The 16,847-nt window shown below is 45.9% G+C and overlaps 1 protein-coding gene across 1 annotated transcript in view; it reads left to right on the forward strand.

Annotated features, from left to right (window-relative positions):
- The first annotated feature begins 7,514 nt into the window (after window positions 1-7,514).
- The window catches only part of LOC8052859 (17-beta-hydroxysteroid dehydrogenase type 6), a 28,277-nt gene continuing 18,944 nt past the window's right edge, over window positions 7,515-16,847 (forward strand). Inside the window, exons 1-2 of the mRNA XM_040206489.3 lie at window positions 7,515-7,719; window positions 11,311-11,517. Coding sequence (XP_040062423.3) covers window positions 7,515-7,719; window positions 11,311-11,517 — 412 coding nt within the window. The remainder of the gene's footprint in view (window positions 7,720-11,310; window positions 11,518-16,847) is intronic.

A 16,847-nucleotide genomic window follows, 5' to 3' on the forward strand; every position in this document is an offset into this window, starting at 1 on the left:
TGAACAACGAAAAGTCCAATATCTCTTCAAGAAATCCACACAGTAAATAAAATATTGCCCACTTTTTTCTCGAAATCATTTATGACGTGCATATTTCGCCCACATTCTCGAAAGTACAACGTCTATTTTATTTGGTAAGTTTATGGTGTCAAAAAAACTCGGCCCATATTTAAAAGAAAATTTAAATCAAATATGCTCGCTTTATGCTCGGAAAGTTTTGAGGTTTAAGCGTGGAAACTTTTTCGGGCTCATGTATATAATCTGTCAGGCTCAAAGCGAGCTCAGCCTTATATTAAAAAAAAAAATTGTCGGGCTAGGGCCGGGCTAAAGCTTTTGTCTGAAAATTCTGCCGGGCCCGGGCCGGCCCCGGGCAGTTTCTCTTCCGGGACGGGTCGGGCCGGGCCTAGAAATGAAATATCTTGGCGGGGTCGGGACGGGCCCGGGCGGTGCCTCTACCGGGCCGGGTTGGCCCGGGCCTAGAAATTCCGGCCCGGGCAGTGCTCTATTAGATGGTGCGGTACCCTATCGAAAACTTTTGATAGATCCAAAAATACTGCGTCGATTTGTTTTTATTGTTAACAGCAAAGTCATGTACCACTGATAGGATCGAGCTGGGTCCTAGTTTACTGCTGTTTTCTAAACCAATGCTGAAAGTTTTCAATTATATGGCTGGAAATGAAATGTTCCAGCAGTTTGCGACAAGTGCTGATTAATGGAATTGGCTTGTAGTTTGCTGCAAGCAGCTTGTTCCCATCCTTGTGCACCGGCACAACGTTCCCACAAAGCCAGTCAAGAGGCAGGCAACCGTGGTTCAACGATGCGCTGAACATAATATACAAATACTGTGAAATCATATCCGCGCAACGTTTCAGAAAAGTATGCGGGTGCCGTCAGGACCGTAGCATTTTTTTACCTCAAGTTTTAAAAGCTGTTATATTCCGCTGATGTTCAGTTCTATGTCTGGCATCATTAGTGTTGGAGATATTGGTTTATCAGTGACGTTCAAGCCCTCGTCTCGGAGTCAGAACAAGCGGCCACGCGATCTGCAGTCGAATATATGCTGCTGTCACGTTCAACCCAGACGAACCCCGAAATCAGAAAGCAGGACGAACAGGTTACGAAATTTGACTCTATGTACATGTGTTTACATAAATACACAAAGCGAAAGGCATAAGAAACCGTACAGTACAGTATTGTCTCACTACCCTAGAGCCAAGTCTCCACCCCTAGCACTCACGACCTTGAAGTGTTCCTGCTCGTGTGCGCTTGCAGGTTTCTTTCCCTGGGGAAGAACATGATCTTGCCGCTCTAACGAAAGACGCCTCGTTGGTTCACGGTAGATTCAAGGGAGCAGGCCTCGGGTGTGTTTCCTCCGGAGCGTGGCCGAAGTCGCCGTGCTGTTCACCGGACCATCGCTGTCTCGTCCCTTCGACCCTCGTTCCACACCTCTTCTTCCTTCCTTTTTCACACCCCACGCCTCGTTCATCTTCTCGTATTCTTCACTTTTTTCCTCCGGTTCACAATCGTGACAGCTGCCCAACCTTCTTCATAGCCGGGGACAGGGGTTCGTAAAGCGCAGGACATACGCTGACTTGCAGACATCGTTAGTGTTCGGCTATTGCCGTTATTCTGCAGCGATTAGACACAAGCCACTAGCCGAATACTCTTCAAGCTATTGATTATTACGCAAGCTCAAATCAAGTGACTCATGAATGCACGACTTCATTGATTTTTTTTAAGGCATAGACTATTTTGTTTGCCACGAAACGTACAGTTATTATAAAAGAGCTGAAAAAAAAAAAAACAAAAAAAACGGCTAGTAGGCAGTTTGACGCGTTCCAACGCTCCTGAAATTTGATTCAAGTGGTACGAAAATATGGTATCCGTATTTGGAAACGCGGGCCAAATCGCTTCTCCAAAAAGTATGCATCGCACAAAGTAAGGCTTAATGCCACAGTGGTTTATGCCAAAGGGCCGATTAAGCAAAATCATTGGCGCTATGTATATTTCGGCAATTAATTACTTTCTAGTAAATCCATTTTAATTGTTAATTTTAAAGGTACCGTTTCAAAAAGAAACTTGATGGAAGTCATTGAAAACCACTAAATCCATGTACATTGCAGTATTATACAACACGCGCAACACAATACGGCTTCCCCTACCAAAAAAAAACAGTATTTGAGCGCGTTTCTAGGTTTCAGTTTCTTATCGGAGCGCCTCTCCGCGAAAGCAATCCGTTATCGCGAGGCCAAAACACGCAACGTACGTGCCACACCACGCATAGCAACTAGCAGAGGCTAGATAAGAAAGCCTCCGAGCTGCCACTTAGGGTTTGCCTTCCGGACGTCGGTGCCACTGTGAAGACGCGCCTTAATATGCAATGCGTGGCGACGCAGGCATGTTGCGCGTTTTCGCCACAAGTGGCGGAATAGCCAACGCAAATTTGCACCCCCCCCCACCCCCCTCCCCCCCAAAAAAAAGGGAAACATAGAAGCGCGATTAAAATCAAGGTCTTCATCGCAATGCGGGTGGATTTAGTAATTTGACACGATTCGCATCATATTTGTAATTCAAACCTTTGAGAAAATTAATTGCTAAAAGTAAATAATACCCGATTGCACTTAACGATAATATTTTTTTTTCCTTGACCCTTTCACAATAACAACACCGGCACAAATCTTTTTTTTTCGCGGTGGGCAGTTTTTGAAAAAAGCGATTCGGTCCGCGTTTCCAAGACCACCTTGTGTATACCAAGTTCTATTTTTGATTCGAAACAGATCTAAAAAAATTGTCTTGAATGCTACTTGAGGCCATCTTCACTATAGGCTTCTCGAGCTCGGCGGACATTCGACGGGCGAAAAATCACTACAGTCTGGTGCGTCAAATAAATAAATAAATAAATCAAATAACCGCTTTGCTTGCATCTGTACGATACCATTCCACCATCATTAGACGCGATGCCGCAGGCCTTGATGGAATGGGCAACTTGCTTTTCTGTGGCACCGCGGCTTTCCTAAGCTGAAGTGAATATATCCTTCACTAATATCACCCAATTTACGAGCGCTTCAAACTTGCAAAACAGTAAAAGCACGCGCACTTTAAAAGGTTATTATTGCACAGACTTCATCAGACGATAAAAGTTTTCCGGCGTTTCCGAGTTTAAAAATTAAATCGGAGCATGAAGATATGAGTTTGGAACGCGACAACAAACTTACCTTCGCATCCATATATGAGCAGCACAGATTTCGTGTGTGTGAGGACCACATGTCTATAGCAGTTAGGGCTGTGACGCGTGGTACCCTATTTATGTTTCTCTTTCCTGTTTTATCCTAGTATACGCTGCAAGGCGCTTCAGTTATGCAGAATTCCGATGGCGTACTTTTACCGTGACACATGTTACTCTGCACGATGCTGTGAACTGTATGGGGTTGGGGGCCCCGTCAGGCAGCAATGCCTTGGGTCCCTGCCTCCCTACGCGGTAATGCTGTTGAAAATTGAAATAAAAAAATCCATTAAACTAAACGAATGTTATTCATTGCAAATTGCACTCATTATTCGGCTTTACATCATTTCGATCGTTTACATGCACAGGTAGGCACTGACCAGCGGCGTAGACTTTCCATTTTCCCGGGGAGGGGGGGAAGGCTGAGAAGTTCTCCAGGGGGGGGGGGGGGGGGGGGGGGGGAGGGGGGGGAGGGGGGGGGGGTTGTGCGTTTCCTTTTCGCCAGAACTGGAGATTGAAGCTAACGAAAGCACGCTCTGGGATTCCATTTCCCATGTATTTTTTTCAATAAAGACAACGTGGGCGTTATTTTGTTTACATGCCACTACTATAGAAGCTCGTTAACTGGCACGTAAACAGCGTCTCGGTAAGGGTCATAACGCTGGCCAGAAAAAAAAGGAGGGGGGGGGGGGGGCTCTGCCCCCCCCCCCCCCCCCCCCCCCCCCCCCCGCCTTTTCCGGGATCTCATTAGTGGGGCACGAGCCCCGATGTTCCCCCCAGGTCTCATTAGCGGGGCACGAGCCCCGATGTCCCCCGAAGTCTACGCCTATGGTACTGACCCATGGTGTTTGTGCGTACTTCTTGACGCCTCTCTTGATTTTCGAGATGCTCTTCATTGCTTTGGTACGTAAGCCCCTGCAGAAAAGCGCCGAAGTCATGCTCCCTCTAACACTGTCTTAAAGTGTACATAAAAATGTACGAAGTCATTCTAGAACCATTTTTAATGCCATAATTTTGAGAAGAAAAAGAAAAAAAGAACCCCGTAAAAACCGATTGTTTTGTCTGCGTGACTGAGCAATAATTAAAGCTATCAAGACCTACGAATTATTTTTTGATATTTCTCCTATATTCAAGCCCAGTTAGAAAATGCACTCACTTTTTCCTGAAGAAATGCATTACCGGAAGTAAATTTCAGACTGCTTGCTGCCTGCCTTAATTTTGATCCGCACACTAGCGTCAGTTGGACCTCTAGCGAATGGTATAATAACTTTATGGTGTATACTACATAACTGCGAGTACAACGAATGAAGCTACCAAACGAACAGGAGGTAACAGTTGTTGCGCTCTATTTTGCTGCTATATCGGGTGTGCTGGCGCAAGCTTACAGGCCATCTAGTTATATAGTGAAAGGTAAAGAGATGACACCGAAGCCGATTTGCGGCCAAGATCAACCCATCTCTTACCCCCTGCGCAGCGACACTACTGAGTAAACTATTTTGAAGTTATTATACGTTTTTTTTTTAAATAAATACTTCGGCTGAAAAGTTGGCTTTTTTATGAATATTTCAGGGCTTTGGTATGCTTCAATAAATTTCATTTTTACAACACATAGATCACGCCCGGCCGAGCCGCCGAGAGCCCATGGGATTCGCAGGTCGCTTGTGGTCTCTCCCATTCACTTTCTACTTCATCGGCCCACTTCGAGAGCAGGGTAGTCCGGCTTGCTGGCCGCCTGCTCGCCGTGATCTTATGAAAGAACCTTTCTAGGCAGTAGCTTCATTCAGGTTGTCTTCCTTTAAACAGAAATTACTTTCACAGTGTTTCTTTCACATATCTGTGATGCTTCTTGACCAAGTGCGCCTGACACGGTAGGGCTAAACCAGTTTCACACATTATCGTACTTCGCTTCGGTGTATTCTTCCTTCCACCGCTACTTCACTGCTCTTTGGCAACGAACAATCTGATGGAACCTTTTGCTGACGACCCAATCGACGTTATCCGTTTTTCTCTAGGGCTCCCAAATAATATCCAACGAAAGATCCTTCTGTGTTCCCTGTTGCACAAGCAATCGTAAGACAAATAAGAAAAACGGCTCTTACGCTTTTTGTTTCGGATTCAAAATTACCCCAGGTACGTAATTCGAGGCAAGCGCTCAAAAGAAGTAAAGAAAGTGATGTCCTTGAAGACACTGTTACTTAAAAATTAACTCGACAGCCGCTATTACTGCTCTATTTTACGTGTTACAAACCGCTATGAGCTTCTTGTTCTCCACTTAGGGGTTGTAGCTTGGTTGTAGCTTCAGTTAAACAGGATAGACAAAAGTAAAACTGTTGCCCCTTTGCATTTATTTGCATTATAATTATAATGTTAAAACCCTGTTGCCTACAAGTTAAAAGTTGTCCCAAATTATTTGCAAAAACAAACTGGATAAACATATTGACAAGAGGCCTAATGAATATTTTTTTTTAGATTGCAATCCACTTGTTATGTTGCGTTCAAAGAAATACAAAATGTGCAGATTTATTTCATGCTCAAAACAAAATTATCTCCTAACTTACCTCGCAAAGGGATGGAAAATTGATAGTGTTTTCGTGGGTTTGGGACGCATGAGACTGTTTGGTCAGTAAGAAGAACTCCGTGTCAGGGTAAAGCACTTGACACTTCAGTTAGCAATGACAAACCAAGCAATGGCAAAATCAATGGAAATATTTCGTAGTCTTTTTGTCTTCTCTCCCGCGCAGTTTCTTTCACCTCTTCGTTATGCATGATGTAGGTGATAAAAACAATATGGTTTGAAGGCCAAAGGCTTGGCTGCGCTCAGCTAGCTGTCCGCCGCAGAGCAAATCGTGGGGCACCTGATTTGTACTGTAGTTGACACTTTACTCCAAAGGATTTCTAATCCTGCGAAAACAAGACTCGCCAAAACGGCAGTCCCTACTGTTTAGCCGCAAATAAATCGGACGTCTTTAAAGGCGCATGGTGATAGCTTGCTTCACTCAATGTGTGCACGACGTTACGTTATTATCCTTTGCGTTTAGGCAATGCCAGCTCCATATATCTACTGCCAGCGCGACATCAGCGCTGTTCTCTGCCTGTCTTGGTATTATGTTTGGCTTTAGTTTGACTTGACGCTTTTTGTATCGTTGTCAGTACTATTTTGCCTGTCTAGTTATTCGTCTTGTATATTATCATCTGTGTCAAGCTAGCTCGGTGTATTGCTTAGTGTTAATGCCAGGCCAAGTTCTTCACAACAAAATTTACATAGACAAATTTCTGTCTTCTTTAAAGTATAGAAACTTGCTTGTTCCTTTGTAGAGGGACGAATTCGGTCTTGCAGCACGACTCCCCACCTGGGGTGTTTAATGTGCGCCACAAAGCAGTGATTCCATGAATACAGGCAAGTCTAATCCTAGTTTATATCAGAATCCGGAGGAGTAAATATCGGTTCGGTCAATATTATGTTACTAATTTTTTATATACCGAACTTTGTAATATATTTTGTAGGATTATGTTTTTATTAGGCATATTATGATTTTAAAATAATTGACTTGTATGGGATTACGGTCAAAGAAAATATTTTTGAACCACTTACTCTCGTTGAGATCAAAACACTCCTTCAGCCAGGCGACAATGTGGCCCTTGTATACCTTGCATTTTCGGCAATCTAGAAAATGGACACTTTTTGTCTTTTCCGTAATGCAAGTACAAAGCTTTGAACAATTTTGCAGGTTTTTTTAAAATTAAAACTACACAAAAGGGCGTCCAAATTAACAAGAGCACAGGAGCCGAAGAGCTCTACAAGAGTGGTGGCACATGAGCCAGCGAGGAGGGGATTAAACAAAAAGAAGAAAGGAAAGGGGAGAAGAGTACCAGAGCGAAAACGACAAAACCAAAACCACCGTTACCAGAAATGGAACCAAACTATCGTTCATAACGCTCGCTAGGAGCGGCAGCTGCCAAATTGGTCTATCTGGGCCGTTGGGGTCTATTAAAGAGTCGACCCATATTCACGTGCTGTTGTCGAGTCCATACCACCGAGATAAAATGATAAGCTCCGTTTAGCGAAAAGCACAAAACAGATGCATAAACTACACAATCTCTCTCACACTCAAAGAGAAAGTGACTCTTTAGAGATAATTTGTTTTCTCGATAGCCACTAACATATCCGTGCGCTTCGAGGCTTCTTTTTTTTTTCCCTGATTATTCTTAAACCGGTTCTCTCCCATAAAAGAGCGCACAGCGGGCTATCTGCCTAGAGCTCGCGAAAGTGTTTTCCGGCTTCTGAGCGGCAATGATTGTGGTTGCGTTCTCGTTCACGTTGGTTACGTGCGCGTTATGGACACTTCTCCTTAACGCGCCGGAGTTGCGGCGAATTTCAGAGACAGTGGCGTCTTGGCTGCTCGTGGCATGGGTTTCCTACAAGCTGGCAATCTACATACGACGGACAGTGTTTGGCCGCACGCTGCCCATTGCAGGGAAAGCGGTACTCATCACAGGTAACGCTCGTTTTCAAATGGACGATCAATGTCATATTAATTGGGGTTGTGTGGATATTCATTCGGCGTTTAGTTGGTTAGCCATTTCAAAGTTGCGACGAGTCACTCGCTGTAGATGAGCAATTTAGCCAGCGCAGCGCAACCGCTAACCTGGTGTCTTTAGCGTGCACTACGCAGTAGTGATACACGGCCGCACGTCGGTACACGATGCTCATCCAGATCGAAACGGGCACGGGTGGGGATTGAACCCAGCATCCCTGGGCTCTGCAGCGCGAGCTTTCGCTCCGCGTGCTCCGAGCTGGAGTGCACTAGCTCACACGGCCACCAATTCCCCCTGATAAAAGACATTGTGTTGTGTGTATGTTTAGACAGCGGGAAGCTTCAGTCCCAAATCGGTGCCTTGTGCCCACGCTGTAGATGAAAATTTTAAAACGTGGAGTACAACTGCTAGCCAGGGGTCTTCAACGTACACCCTGCCATAGCGATACACAACCGCATGCAGGTACGATGCTAATTGAGATCATACCGTGCATGGGTGGGGATAAAATTCAGGGTACCAGACTTTGGCAGTGTGAGCTTTTGGCACAAATCTGCTAGCTGTTGTGCGTAAAAACCAGGGCGGAGAAAAATATAAAAACTATTTAAATAAATATTTACATCAAAGGCGTTTTACTCTAATATTTATATGAAATCTTTCCTATGAAGTAATATACTATGTAGCTTTATTTACAGTTTTCATGTAAATTTTCTTTTTTATGCGCATTTGTTTTTATTCATATCAAAAAATCAAGCTAGAAATATTTATATCGGGTTGAAAACGAGCAAAAAACTTTGCTCCTCTGAGGGATTCCCATCATTGAGTTTTTTTGGTTTATTTTTCAGCATTCCACATTGTTTTTTAGGTACATAACTTTCTATTGTAAGCAGATCCGTACGTGAAAAATAAAGGAAGAAAAAACTGGAAGGGCAATGTCTTACTGCAAGCAAATAATAAGGCGAAAAAACGAAAAAAGCAGGCATTTCAGCTAACTGGAAAAATCAAGCTGTTTTATTGTAGTATTGTTTAGGTTACACAAGTAAAACGCTAATTTAACTTGTAGGTTAGTAGGGTACGTTGTTGGGCTAGTTGGTTCATCTTAGTAAAACATATAAAATTGCGCAAAAAAGACAAGGACAACAAGCATACAGGACAGGCACTATTTTATTAACTTGTAGGGTTAGGTGCACAACAAGGACCAACACGGCAGATACAGCAAAACACACCTTTCTCCCAGACTAGCTGTCGAACGAATGCCGGCCTCCCGAGCACATGCGTGGGTCGCGCACCTCGCCTTTCGCGCCGGGCGTTGAGCCCGAAAGGCGCAGCGCCCTACAAACTGAATCTGTCTCGTCGGTCCTTCTTGCGAGTGAGGAATACGCACCGATCCCTACAAAACAGCAATTTCAATTTAGAGTAATTCTTTCTGCCACTCTGTTATCAGTGATCGGACGCATTCTGCCATGTATTGTCCATGTTTAAAAATAAACTGTATTTATGGTCACTCATTTTAGCTACTGTTAATCGAGCGAGTTCGAATAAAATAACATCAATTTGGGGGAAGGCGGGGATCTAAATCACGTTAATCAAATCTACTTGATTTACATGAAATAATGTTGATTTAAAGTATTCAAATTTGATTTATATCATATATCATATTTATTAGATTTACATCAAATAAGTTTGACTTATAACAAATAAATCTGTTTTAGCGCATTAAAACCTAACATAGTTATTTAAAAAATTATTATTTTCTTCCACCCTGGTGCACAGGCTCGGTCACTGATCCCTCACAAAAACGAATGATCGAAATAATGTGTATATATACATTAAAAAAAACTTGCAAAACAAAACGTTAGCGCAGGGAAAACAGATGATGAAGTTCTCCGTGAACAGAATGCGACATTTTACGTCGTCTTCAGTCGAACGCCCGATAGCAAGAATGAAGAGAGTACCCACTGATCTCTATTGTAGTAGGCTGGATCGCGGATCGGGAGTCCGTCGCTGGCACCACCACCGGCCACTACTTGACACCAGGCAATACACGCAAGCCTATGGGAGAAACAAACACAATTATAAATATTGAAGGTTCTATGCTGTGCTCGAAGGCGAGTATAATATGATGTGCTGCGATCGTTATATTGGGTGTTTAGCGATCGAATCGGTATTTGTAAAGCGTTCGAATGCCGATTAAGAAAATCAAACGCGCCGGAGCACCCACCACAGAGCTGGCAAGCTTGATCTTGTAGTGGAGTGAACAAAGGAACTTGCCGTCAGAAGAACCGCCCTCGGGGAAGCGCAGAAGTTGATGAATGTCGAAGAAGTTCAATGTTGACAGCGGCTTTCCTTGAGTGAGTGAATTCCGAGTAGCAAAGCCTTGAGGCTTGTCGTCGTCTAAACCCAAATCATCGAAACCGCCACAGACTACGCGGCAACTCTAGGTGACTCTTGTCTCCTTGAGCTGCACAACATTTTCGCCCAGCGGAGTGACTCTCGACCGCAAAACATTAATTTATAAGAACTGAAATTTCTGCCAGTGCTAATGTTTGTGCACAAGCTATTTGGCTGGCTTCCTGAAGAGCAGCAAAATCGTTTCAGTGCCGACAAGAGCTTAGAAGCGGGGGAGGGCACTTTTTATCGTTTTCCCCATAGAGGCCTATGCATTTGCTGGTGTCAAGTGATGGCGTCCGGTGGTGCCACTCGACCATAGCAAGACAAGCCTCTACCCGCGATCCAACCTACTACAATAGAGATCAGGGAAAATACCCGTCAGAAAGAGATATGCACGTATGTTTCTTTCGTACATGAGGCTTTGTCGATGGCGCCATACTGTTCTGGTGTGGATTTGAACGTCATCTAGCGCTAGAGTAAATAGCCGAAGAGTTGGGAAACTTCGATTTAGCCAATGTTCCCTTGTATTTCTTTGTTTGATGTTGTTTTAAAAACAATGCGGTATGTACTGAATATAAACTTCAATTTTATAGTTCGCGAATGGATAGAGTAAATACTGAGCGCTAGTGAGCGAAATAAAAATATTAATGTGTTGATATTTGATTGATTGATTGATCGATCGATTGGCTGATTGATTGATTACAAATCAGTAGTTACGATCCTAACTTTGGAAAGGCATTTAGGATTTTTAACGAAGAGGAATACCATGGCAAAGCTGAAATATTCACTAGTGCATTATGGGGTACCCGAGAACCAAACTAGGCATATAGAAACCACACGCTGTGAACAGGACGATTCAAATCAAAATTGGGATTGGTGGCATTTGAACCCAGGATCCCTGTGGTTTACGATGCGAGCGTGCGATCCATGTGCTTTGAACTCCGGTGCGTTTTCCCAGTCGGCCAGCAATCCCCCTCGGAATGTATCTGCATCTGGGTTCATTTTAGCAACTAATGCCTCTGAGCGGACCTAGTAGTTATTTCCCAGAGCGCTGTGTTCATACAGGGAAGTGTTTTGGCGAGTTGCGTCAATAAAACGCGAACGAGTCAACGTGTTTTGCTGTCATTTATTTACGTCCTTCAAGTCTCGACACCCTAACGCAGGTTGCGACACTGGCTTCGGCAACCTCTTGGCAAGGAAGTTGGCTGCCAAAGGCTATCACGTCTACGCCGGTTGCCTCTTCTCGCAAGGAGCAGGTGCCCAAGTGCTGGCAGAATGCAGAGGTATTCAAGTTATCCAAATGGATGTCACCAGTGATGATGACATCCACTCAGCCTACGAAGACATCACCAAGAGTCTCGGACAAAACGGTGAATTGATATCGTACAGCTGGTAAAATTACGATAAACTTCAAACCAGCGCGAGCTTTCAAAAGCACCGAGCACTTGACCAATCAAACGATGCTTAGATAACGCTGATACCTGTCCTGATCTTACATGAAGCATATGGTATTACGCTACCGTAATGCTTTCCTACCTGACAGCCTTAATCCTAATCGTTCACACGCCTAATGCTTCACAGGGTGACCAGATGGGATGAGCCGTCAGCGCTCTTTTCAGTTGGCTGTTGAAGAACGTCGGAAGTTTTATCTAAGGCCAAAGCCGAAATCAGCACTCAGTCGGTAATAGTTGGTTGTATGGGCCAGAGGTGACAACAAAAATGAAGAGACGCTAAAATGAAACTCGTTCGTACCATAGTCTCGTCATCTTTCAGTTGTTTTTTTCTTAGATTGTGCCTTGTGCGTTTAAAGCCACAAGCTCACTTCACCTTTATTTTGTTTCACCCAACCGTTCATTAACAGCGTTCTTGCAGACAATGTACCATGAACGAAATCCTTCTTATAGCTACAGGCAGGATATGAGAACGTTGAGTCGTCTCTTTTAGGTGTCGGGCCTTTACCTCGCGGTCGTTGCGTTCCGTTCTGCACTGAAGGGTATGCGCAGACTCGGCGGCTCGAATACAGAGTACCGGATCACGGATCCCCAGGCGGCGGTTTTAAATCCCGGCCGAGGTATCCTCAATCGGGTGGAAGGCTATGGCGGACAAGGAACCGTGTAACGAAAATTTCAGTTGCACGTGAAAGGTCCCAGGGGGTTGTAAATGATTCTTTGTTTTCTGCAGGGACATATACCAGATGTCCTTCGCTGGTTAAACATAAAAAACACCCGCATTTTTTTTAATGGTCCCGCACGCCCGAGGCTTAACAGACGCCGAAGCGTCATTGCAGGAAGAAAGCTGGCGCTGGTGCGAGAAGTCTGAACGGCCTCCCTGCTGTTTTCATCCTGTCACTCACTTTACAAACGCGACACCTTTAGTGGACTTACGCAATCCTGAGTTTCGCTGTATCTTATAAATTTTGCATTGACCGCATTAAAGTTTCTACAAAGAGCGACCTTTTTGTGTTTCTTGGCGTTTCGCTTATTGAAAATTATAGTTTGTGTCACGCGGTGCATGGATTATTGAATTTTTGCTTGCAAGACGTTTATTATAAACCGAAAGAATTTTTTAACGTGAACTTGTTTCAAAGGCGTAAAACTGTGAGAAACGAGCTCACATTCCGCAGCTTGAGAAACCTGCGAAACAGGCTCCGGAATCATATGTTAAAGGGACCATGAAAGGACCTTTTTACTTTTGCCCAATAACTTTTACATTAAACCTTCAAAGTTCACTGGATGCCGAACAGGCATCCGTTTTCGTCTCTGTTTAATAACTTCTACACAAAAAATTAATAAAATATTGACTTTTTCTTTCTCTCCAACAAACCGCAAAATAAGTTGCGGCGTAATTTTGACAGTCGTGACGTACTCTGGAACAGGAACCGGAAGTTCTCTCGGCAGTAGGAGAATGGAAGCGTTAGTGGCGGCGAGTTGGGGGTGCGCCGGTAGATTTTACTGCGCTGATGGCGCTGATGTCACCGACGTATTTTCTGAATCGCCGACTCTCATCGGCATGATAGCCATGGACAGATCGTAGCTGAGCGAAATTCAATGATATATGTTGCGCTACAGCGACAGCATGGGACTAGTCTCATACGCCGGTATGCCTGTTGGGAAGTGCTGCGAGTTTTCCGGTGAAGACTCCAGAAGTCAACCCAACTGTCGTTGTTGGTAAAAGCCCGGCCCGTGTCAGTCGTTTGCAAAGCGACGTAGAGGGAAACAAATTGCCGCGGCCCTTTTCGCGGCCTCGGAGATGCAGGAGCGAGCCGACGTTAAGAAAGATACGTTTGAACTACGACAGCGTCAGCAAGAGCCACGTAAGTACCTGTTCACACTCGGAGCGAACGCGCGTATTTGGTGGAAGTGCTGCTTTCGCGCTGTTGGCGCTTCGGGACCGATCTTTTAAAATTGTAACTCGATACTGACGTGAAACTCGGCAAAGGAAAGTTGGACCGGCATGGCACGTAGCTCCCACGAACTGTTATAGCTCGACAGTGACGTGCAGTCTTGTCAGAATAAAAATGGCATACTAATAACAAAGTGTACATACCGTGTTACGAAGGTAATCCATACGGCGTTTATTTGAGCTCTATGTCACCCAAAACAAGAAGATAGAGTCGACGAGAGTCCCTTTTCGACGAGTGTTCGTCACCACTGCCTCGGAAAACAAGGAAATGACAAGGGGAAGAGATAGACTTCACCTCTTAATCTAAAATTGAGGTCAGCGATCAAGCTATAATTTCCAGTCAGCACGCCAGCCGGTCGTGGGCAGGCGGTCTTGGCCACAGTGGTCTTGGCCAAGTACCGTTGAAGCAACGCTGCGCCGAGTCGGAGTGCCTGCTAGTCCTGTATCCTGCCGAGCTCGCTTGGACGGGGTCGGTGGATTCGTGGCCGTTGTAGCATTTCTCGGTTGTTTGTGGGTCCAGCGTTCTTGTTCGTTGTGGTCTGTTTCAAGTACTTTTTTCTTGCTGCTTGAAGTCAGGACGCGCGAGAAACACGTAGAAAAATAAACGTTCGTTGGTCGTCGCGACCAAGTAACTAAGTGACGCTGTCGGCCCTACTGGTACTGCGCAAGCGCATAGTTGCTTCGTTTACCACACGGTAGATGGCGCTTGGCTCTCATCATTATCTTATCAGAATTATAATTACTCTCGGAGGAAGGTGAAGGTCATGGATCTGAAACGGGAGCGGAAAGCAAGGGGACTTTCAACCGTTGGATCTAAGAGCGAACTGCTACATCGACTACAAGCCGCTGCTGAAGTACCTGGCGATTTGCTGAGAACTGTACGGTGCGAATAACCATCACTGGACAGCGACGGGGAGCTGAGCGCCGATGTCTTGCTGCGGGAGGGGCACCTACGTGCTCTTACCGAAGACAAGGAAGGTGCCGTAAGGGTCAGTAACTTCGAGGGAAGCTTTCTGACACCCCCGGATTTAATGCCTACCCCTAGTGGGCATTGAAAACCCCTACGGATCGCTTTTGTCCTCAGAACGGTGGATGGCCGCGAGGATCCAGTGCCGCCAAGATGAAGAGATCGATGTGCAGGCTCCACAGCATGCTATAAAATTGAACAGTCCAAGTACTAAGCCGCAAGAACCTCTGACCAGTATCTCCTGCAAGGGCTGCGCAATGCTAGAACAGCTGTGCCAGACGCAGCAGAAAACGCGGGAGGAACGGGGGGGGGGGGAGGGGGGGGTGCGGCTAAAGAGCTTCGCCGAGCGTCTCCAACAAACGGAAATGGATCGCAGCGCTCTAAAATAACTGCACCGAAGGATAACAACAATCGAGACACAGCTGAGGGAGCTTACGACACGAAATGGGACTTTTCGACGCATGGAGGCTGGATCACAAGAAGAAATACCTTCCACTAGCAACGAGACACTGTTATCGATGTCAAAGGAGCAGTCGTGCGAATCACGTGTCTGTCTTGATGTCCAAGATGTCCATGGCCAGCTGGACAACAGGACTATACTTAATAGGGCATCCCAGGAATATCCTGATAGCCATGAAGGTGACAACGGACCACAAGCGTTGGATACTTCTTTAAAACCAGTCGCTGAAAGACCAGAAGGCAGCAGCGACATAGGCTGACAAAGACGCGGATGAACCTCACGACGCAAACGACCCAGATGCTATCAGAAATAGGGACGCAAGTGGAGGCGTATCCAAGCGGTTTCTATCAGCAAGATGTTACGAGACTACTAAGGGAACGCCACGACCGAAGAGTCCTCCCCAGAGACCTCCCGAAGGTGTGACACGGGAAGTCCTGGTCGCTAGAGACAGTAATGTGGCGCGGATCGCTGACATCATCCAGTCTGAGGTAAACAACAGGAGTTGTGTGGAGATACTGCTCCACAGAAAGGCAACAGTTGAACGAGTCATGCAATGATCGACGAATACGAGGAACAAGCCCGTTGGATACCTAGCATGTACATCTTACCATGCGGGGATTAACAATCTGCTCAGGGGAGACAAACCAAAGCCTGTGGTGAAATGTCTCCTAAAAGATGGAGTGCACGTAAATCGACACTCAATGTTTGTTTGACCCCAGAAGTCGTGACCAAAGGAAAGGAAGTGCATGCGGTGGCGATGCTACTCAACGCGAAGGTCAAAAGTTTATGTAAGAAGATACGCGCATGATACGTGGATTTAGGACAAAATATAGATGATCAAATCACCATGGACACAGATGGCGTACACTATGGGAGGACGGGAGCCCAACTAGTGGCCCAGCTACTAGCTTCAGTCGCAAGTCGTTTTTTAGAAAGAGGAGCCGGAAAAAGCGCTGGCGGAAAAGGAAGACAGAAAAGAAACCTTTCGGACATGCGCGACTATCATTGGAGAATCGGTCAGAAGTGGAAGAAACCTCCTCCAGGCTTCAGCGATCATCTCCCGGAGGGACACCGGATCACTTCTTCCCGCCTGATCAAGCCGTCACGCCATTTATATCACAGAGGCTCGGACGAACAGCCGCCCACAAAGAACAATCCAGCGTTTCTCCCAGTCATGCTGCCCTCCAGGACAAAGGAAACGAATGCTTCAGTGTCATATCTGGAACCGGCGCAGCTGGGACAACCGCTGCGCTACTCTGTTCCAGTGAACCGACCCCAGGTGTGGGGGCTCCCACAGCAATCGCACACCGTAGACCCGGAGATGCAACTGCGTTCGGCGACAGAAGCTCCAGGGTTGCAGCAGTGGATAACCACACGTGCGCCACCATACGACCAAGTAACAACCAAGTAAGAACGGCCACCCGAAACGAAGCCACCCCAACAGCACAAGATGCTACCAAATGGAGGGCCCCCGACCCATTGATTGCAATCTCCGTCATTCGCGACACCTGCGCGTGTTGCTTAACTGTGCCACTGCCAGCCTTTTCTGCTTCATCCGGAAGACCTGCGCAGTATGGTGGCAGATATTGTAAGGCAACAACTGAGCTACCTGGACCAATGGCACTGCCATTGAGAAGGCTCACAGGCAAGGTGGTGAAGACAAGCGGCGAATGGGGTAAAAAAAGACGGAGGCGACGTAGATGCAGTAAGAAAACCACGGAAGCGGTGGGATTTCTCAACCTCCACAGTGCGTGACGGGAGCAGAAATGGGAAGAGCTCTACGGTGAAGTGGAGGGAGAAGATATGACCCTCTTCGGTGTAGCTGAGACGCACCTTAGTGATCTCGAAGAACCACCGCCTTCGGAAAGCTG

This window comes from Ixodes scapularis, unplaced genomic scaffold (assembly GCF_016920785.2).
Source record: "Ixodes scapularis isolate PalLabHiFi unplaced genomic scaffold, ASM1692078v2 PGA_scaffold4__175_contigs__length_147842914, whole genome shotgun sequence".
NCBI lineage: Eukaryota > Metazoa > Arthropoda > Arachnida > Ixodida > Ixodidae > Ixodes > Ixodes scapularis.